This window comes from Papaver somniferum, chromosome 5, assembly GCF_003573695.1.
Source record: "Papaver somniferum cultivar HN1 chromosome 5, ASM357369v1, whole genome shotgun sequence".
NCBI lineage: Eukaryota > Viridiplantae > Streptophyta > Magnoliopsida > Ranunculales > Papaveraceae > Papaver > Papaver somniferum.
Window position 1 is genome coordinate 8,559,276 of NC_039362.1, and position 7,371 is coordinate 8,566,646.

At 37.3% G+C, this 7,371-nt stretch overlaps 1 protein-coding gene across 1 annotated transcript; it reads left to right on the forward strand.

Annotated features, from left to right (window-relative positions):
• Positions 1-972: 972 nt before the first annotated feature.
• On the forward strand, positions 973-2,403 carry LOC113278723 (aspartic proteinase CDR1-like). Its single transcript, XM_026527484.1, has one exon. It carries the CDS (start codon positions 973-975, stop codon positions 2,401-2,403), a length of 1,431 nt encoding a protein of 476 aa, XP_026383269.1.
• Positions 2,404-7,371: the final 4,968 nt, after the last annotated feature.

Genomic DNA, 7,371 nt, shown 5'->3' on the forward strand with positions numbered 1-7,371 from the left:
GATGCAATCATTAGAAGTTGGAAGTTCAAACTAGTGCATCCTATCGGAAAGAAATTATGTCCCCTGATCCCAGCAACGGTATGTTGGTGCATTTGGAAGTCGAGGAATGTCGTCGTCTTCGACCACGCTTCAATTCCTACTGATTTAGTCATCAAAAATGTCAAGATGCAAGTGTATTTTTGGTGCAGCAATTCTGTAGAGCTGAAAGGAACTTCTTTAGATTTTGTGCTTGCCAATTGGGACCGTTTCTTTATAACTTAGTGTTCCCAGTTATTCTCTTTTGGGATGGTTTTGTCTCTTTTTTTCTCAATTTTGAGCTTTAGTTTTTGGGTTTGTATGCTCTTTCGAGCCCTCTTCGGTTGCCTCTGATAGGCCTTCTATTAATTCTTTTACCTTTGTCGATCGAAAAAAAAGAAGAGAAAAGGATTTGAATATCTTTTTTACCATTATTAAAAATATCAGTAATGATTATTAAAAATAGGGTTAATTTGCGTTACCTCCCCTGAAGAAGATCATAATTTGAGTTATCTCCCCTACAAAACAAATATTAGTAAAACCTTCTCTCGTCACTTTTTCCATCCAAATCCGGTTAGCTGAGAATATCATGATTTGAGTTACCTCCCCTAAGAGCATCCAGTTGTACGAAGCAGCTGACTCAGCTAACCGGATTTGGATGAAAAAAGTGACGAGAGGAGGTTTTACTAATATTTGTTCTGTAGGGGAGGTAACTCAAATTATGATCTTCTTCGGGAGAGGTAACGCAAATTACCCCTTAAAAACATTTGAAGATCTTTTCAGATCTCGGCACACTACATTTTTAAATCTGTTTATTAATGGTGAAAAATATTTTCAAATCCTTTTATTAATGATTAATAATGGTAACCATTTTAATATATATATATATATATATTCATAATAACCAGAACAGATTTTTCCATCTTGGTAGAGAACATAAGAAAACATCAAAAGAAAATGGGTACATCAGAAAATGCCCTAATTGTTCTAACAATTTTTTATGTCTCTTTACTGCGAAGCACAGTGATCGCAATTAATCCAACTGGGTTAACTATGAAGATTTTCCATAGAGACTCCAAGAACTCACCTCTATACCCAGGAGATCATTTAACACAAGAAGAAAGATTCCATAGACTCATCCAACAATCGAAAGCCCGAGCACATTATCTTGGATCAAAAAAGATGTTGAATAAAACAAACACGATAAATCCGGATGTTGCACGTCTACCACTGGCTTACGAAGTGGGATCATTCTATGTCGCATTGGTAGGAATAGGTACTTTTGATGGCTTACCACAACCTTTCAAAAATTATTATTTAGTGGTTGATTCTGGCAGCGATCTTATATGGACTCAATGCCAAGGTGCTGTTTCTTATTTTCATCAAGAGGATCCCTTGTATCCCGATTTATTATCAACTTCATTCCAGCCTCTTCTTTGTCGCGATCGCCACCCTTTTTGCGACCCAAGAAAATGTGTTGAAGGCATATGTGCTTATGAAGAAGAATACTTAAGCGGTTCAGTTACATCAGGTCTTTTGGCCAAAGAAATATTTACTGTAAATTCAGACAACGATGGCCTTCAACCTTTTGAAATTATCATGGGTTGTGGCACTAAACAAGAGAAATTTGGACCGTTCATTGGTCAAGGTTTCAGAAGCCAGAAACCTGATGTTATTGCAGGAATACTGGGTATGGGTAGTGGACCCAGATCTTTTATCAATCAATTAGGTCCTGCGGCAGAAGGTAAATTTGAATACTGCCTGCCGGCATATACTGCTGGTGTGGCTTCAAGCACCTACTTAAGGTTTGGTTTAGACGTGAGACTTGGAGTGGGTGAAGGTCAACAACAAGTATATTCATCGACTCCCTTATTTTTACAACCGGATGACCCAGGTGTGTATTTCTTGCATCTAGAAGGTATCAGTATAGGTCGTAACAGACTCCCATTTCAAAGACCTGATTTCGAGTATAAAGCGGATACAGATAGAGGCGGTTGTGTCATAGATTCAGGGAGTCCAATGACCTTAATGCACAGGCCTATATTTGATAGAGTTGCAGAAAGTGTAGAGGCGTATTTTCGAGATTTGGATATTCATCGTGTTGCAAGACGTCGTGGTTATTTTGATCTTTGTTTTTCTCCAAAACCCACGAATGTTACATATTATCCATCGATGACATTTCACTTTCAAGATGCGGACTTTGTGATGGACAAATCGGATACTGTTTTTTCTATCGGTGATATTGACTTTTGTTTAGGAATTTTAAAGTTGGACAGTGATTATGATGTCCTGTTTGGAGCAATGCAACAAGCTCGCAAAAGGATTTTACATGATGTTATGGGAGGGACACTCTCATTTGCTGCAGAGGAATGCCAATTGGCTTCGTAAAGAGACAGACAATCCCACTCCAGCCGGAAATGATCAACTTACCGCAAGTTAATCCCGCCCAAGACATAGGGTGAGGTCCACTTAAAACTCTTTATAATGTAGAGAGGTGTTCCCGTACGATCCCCTCGCGATATGCCGTGTATCACTACTGCACTCCAGCTAGGTAGTAGCTAGGTTTTATCACAAATAACTGAAATAATTGTTGCTGCTATCATTCATTTGTTTCTTTCTTTTAATTACTTATTAGTACACCTTCAATGGATGCCAGTTTCAAAAGCCGACGTGTTTAAAAAATATAATATTAGCATAGATTTTTGAAATAAGAAGGCTGCTGTTATCTTGTCGACGTTTAGATATAATATTACAAAGGCATCGTGCAGTTGAAAACATTCAAAAAAATCATGGCCGTTTAAGTTTTGCGGCCGAGTATCTATATTACAAATTGTATTAACCTTGTAACTTCAAATGATCTTCGGATAGCTTTAAGAGCTAGCACTACGGAGAGGGATATCCCTTCCCTATCCCTCTCCATCTCTTAAAACACCAAAATTCCAAGTACTATGGTCTCCCATTTTGATAGTAGGGAAGGAATATGGAGGGATTCCCAACAAGGCTGATCAGATCAGATCACTTTTGTAGGGAAGAAAAATCTCACGCGTATTCAGTACGCGTATTATTTTACGCTTTACGCGTACTAAGTATCCGTATTATTTTACACGGCTACTAAGTATGCGTATTTGGTTTTTATAATTTTATCCTAAAACTTTCCTTTTTCACTCCTTTTTTTTTACTAAAACCCTATTTTAACTTATTATATCTTATTTTTACCTCATTTTTTACTCTAAAATATATTTTTTTATCAAAACAAATATACTCTTATTAAAAAAAATGGGTAATTTCTTTTCTATCCCAAAATCTTTTTTTCATATATCGAAAACCCGTCATTAAAATTGAACCATTAATTGGGGGATAAAAAAAGGAATTGGGGATATAAGAAAAGGACAAAAGCTGGTTCCAGATATCAATTCGGGGTCACCCCTTATCTAAGTATTTTACGTATTACCTAATCTACCCTCACTAATCAGGATTAGTGATTAATAATAATTAGTAAAATCTTAAGATTTTTGATAAATGATTAGTGTGTGTTTTATTTGAATTTGGGTGAGTGAGGTGAGAGTAGAAGGAGGGAAAAATATTTTTGAGTGGAAATTTTTTTGTGAAAATGGAAGATGATTGTGAGGAGAGAATTGCAGCTGCTGAATCTTTAGCTCTACTACAACAAGGAGCTAACGACAACAACTCTCAATTGCAACTCTTTGTTAAGCCAACACCCTTGAATGATGATTTTGACGAGTATGGAGAGTTTTTCGAAGAAGCTACACAAGAAAGTAGCACAACATGCAAGCATCCCCAATACACAGGTAAAGCTGCTAGGAAGTTGAAAAATCGATTTTTTTCTTTAAACCCGCCATTTTTTCAACTGTAAAACCTCGGTGCCGGCATGGTCGCAGTATGAATACCATGCCGGCAGACGCGTTACCGGCATGGTATTCATACTACGACCATGCCGGTAAAGCGATATCCCCCAATTTGAATATTGATCCGGCATAGTATTCTACCAAAAAACTATGCCGGTATGCAGTTAACTTTTTACCTACCAAGAAATATACTACGGAATATTAAACTGGCATGGGTTCATTGATAGGTTACCATGCCGGAACTGCATGAAAAACATACAGGAAACATTTCCATGTAAACTCAAAAACCGGCATGGAAAATTAATAACCATCAACGCCGGTAACTGGTACCTTCAATTTCGAGAATGCCGGCAATGGAACCGGCGTTGTTAAGTTTCAAATTTACAATGCCGGCACCTATAAAAAAACATTCAGGAATAAATGTTTTCTAGAGCTAAATGCCGGCATTACATATTAATTAATTGGAATGCCGGTAGCGTGTACCGGCTTGGGACAATAAATTACGACGGTGCCGACACCTTGTTTTCCGGCGTTGCTGTCTAATGAATAATGTATGCCGGAATATGTTTCAAATTTGGTCTTCAGTTTTGGCTAAGTTCGACAATGCCGGAACATTGGTCGAGCATGCCGGTACTTGTTTCCGGCATAGTGTTTTAATTTCGTTTGGAACTAATTTTTGTTCGATCTTTAGGTGGTGACATATATTGATCCAACAAATGCAAAGCCGCTTTATCGGGATACGTCGGAATACTATAAAATACCTCCGGTATGTGACCAAAGAATACTTTACTAATGGATTGCTAGTAATGAACCTTCTAATGAATGTGAAATTGATCTTATGTAGGGAATAATATATCGAAATGAAGCAATCGCTTGGGCTAAAGAGACGGCTCTTAAGAACATGTGTGTGTTGGTGAGGAATACCGAACGTTCAAAGAGGCGTTTTGAGATGGCTTGCGAGAGAAGTGGGAAATACAAGGAGAAGAATAGCCACAAGAGAAAGGATTATGTATATCCAAAGAAGACTAATAGGGTATACAAGACTCGTAAGAGGAAGAATGATTGCCCATTTAAGCTTGTTTTCCGTTTAAATGACATGAACAATTGGGATTGTGAGGTTTTTTGTGGCTGTCATAACCACCGGGATCCGAAAGATTTTGCTGGTCACTCCCTAATTGCGAAGCTGAAACCTCATGAGTTCAAGGATGTAAAGAGATTGACCAAAGCACTTATCAAACCGAGACAAATTCTCAGAGGCTTCAAGGAAAAGGATGAGTCCAACGTATCTTCTCTACGTACAATTTATAGAGCACAAGCAACTATTAGAAGGGTGGAATGGGAAGGGAGGTACGTTGTACAAGAATTTGAGAAGATGGCTTGGGATTACAACTACATGCGTATCATTAAAAGAGGGACGGACGAGAAGCCCCTTCAAATATTCATTTCACATCCTTTGCTTTCACAATTGGCAAATACATGTTGTGGTGTTCTTATGATGGATTGTACCTAGAAGACAAACAAATACAATATGCCGTTGTTCAACATCGTGGTCATGGATTACAGCTCGACTACGGTGACCACCACTCTCCCAAATTATCCCTCTTGTCTCAGCCCCCAAACGCTTTTTACGACCTTCATCTTTTGCTCGAGGAGGGAGAGATTGAGGAGTATCAAGACCGTCCTTCCTTCTTCTCTTAGTGACAGCATCTTTAGTTTTTCTTTTGTTAGCCTCCTTGGCTTTTGACCTATATCATAAAATCACACGAAATGAATGTGAGACAACTCACTTTCAGTTTTTCCACCGGCATTGACTTACTGAAACAAAGCACGTCGGTTGTCTGTTTCGGCATTTAACAATGACTGTCGACAATGCCTGTAATCATATGTAATTCTCCTGTATGTCTTTAGTCCACTGCCGGCATTCTCGAAATAAATCAATTTCATGTCGTAACCTGGTGCCGGCATTCAAATCAACCTAAAAATGTATGCCGGTACTGGTGATAAATTCATAAACTCTCCTGTATGGTTTAAGTCCACTACCGGCATGCTCGAATTTTCACAAAAAAATGTCGGTACTATAAACCGGCATAGAATGGAACCAAATGTCTATGCCGGTACTGGTGACAAATTCATAAACTCTCCTGTATGTTTTTAGACCACCACCGGCATACACGAATAGTTATAAATGACTGTCGGTACCAAGAACCGGTAGGGAATTCAACCCAAATTCTATGTCGGTATCTAAAATTCAATTTCTGGTGAATCTGCGGAGTGAAAACGGCATTGCATTAATCCTAGATTGAATGCCGGAAGGTAAAACCGGCACCGTATTCATACATATTTCAGTGTCGGTAATCACTGAAACTCAATTGTTTCAGTTAGGGTTTGCGATTCTAACCTATACCCATTGCTATAAATTGATTAAAACACTCATAAAGTAGTTTAAAATCACTTACCTTCTCACAGAAGCCATGGTTGCGAGAGGTTGATTGTCCGAATCCGCTGCTTGTTCTTCTTCTTGCTCTTGAGCAATCTTAGCAATTCTTTGTTCCTGTTTTTGTTGAGCAATCGATTTTGAGTTCGATTGGGCATTCGTTTTCTTTCGTGGAAGCATTGTATCGACGAAGAAAGTTTTGAATCGACGAAGAACGGATGAAGAACGATGAAGACCGATGAATTTTTTTTTTCAAAAACCTAAACCTAGGTCAGTGCCGGTAGTGAATTCAGAAATGGGGGATATGTTTTGGTTATTTGATTTTTATGTTTTAGGAGAAAGGGTATAATGGTCTTTTCATAATATTTTTAATTAATCAAAGGGTATTTTAGTATTTTCATACCCAAAAATCACCCCTTAGCACACACCATGGGTTGGGGGAAGTAATCAATATCCCCCAATTCCTTTTTTTATCCCCAATTAATTGTTCTTAAAATTTTATATATAGAAGGCCCATAATTATTAATAATATAGGTCTTGATTACTAAACTAACCTCTTAATTTTAATTAATGAATATTAATTCCGTTTTTTAAATAATGAATACTAATTCCGTTTTTTAAGAAAGAAATAGAGAAAATAGTTACGCACAAACGAGAAAAAAGGGTGATAGTTAATATTTCCTACAAAAGCTCCCCTAAAATATCTCTTTATCAAATGTTTGTCCCTAAATTAACTCTTTTGACGGTTTGCCGTTCCTAAAATAGCTCCCTACTATTTATCACGACTTATTATCTTTCACCGGGATTGATGAGAATTTCAATTTTCACTCGTACTTTGCATTCTGTTAGGTTAGTGAAAATTTCAGTTTTCCATTTTTCATAGTATTAATGTTACGTGTGAAAGATCAGGATAGCATTCATACACAAGGTGAAATACCAAATTATCATCCATATATATAAGGTGAAAATTTTAATTATCATTCATATACAAGGTGAAAGATCAAAATATCATCCATACATATGGTGAAAAATAAAATTAGTATACATATGTAAGGT

Coding starts and splice junctions, on each gene's coding strand:
- LOC113278723 (XM_026527484.1), top strand. CDS start 973: ATGGGTACATCAGAAAATGCCCTAATTGTTCTAACAATTTTTTATGTC.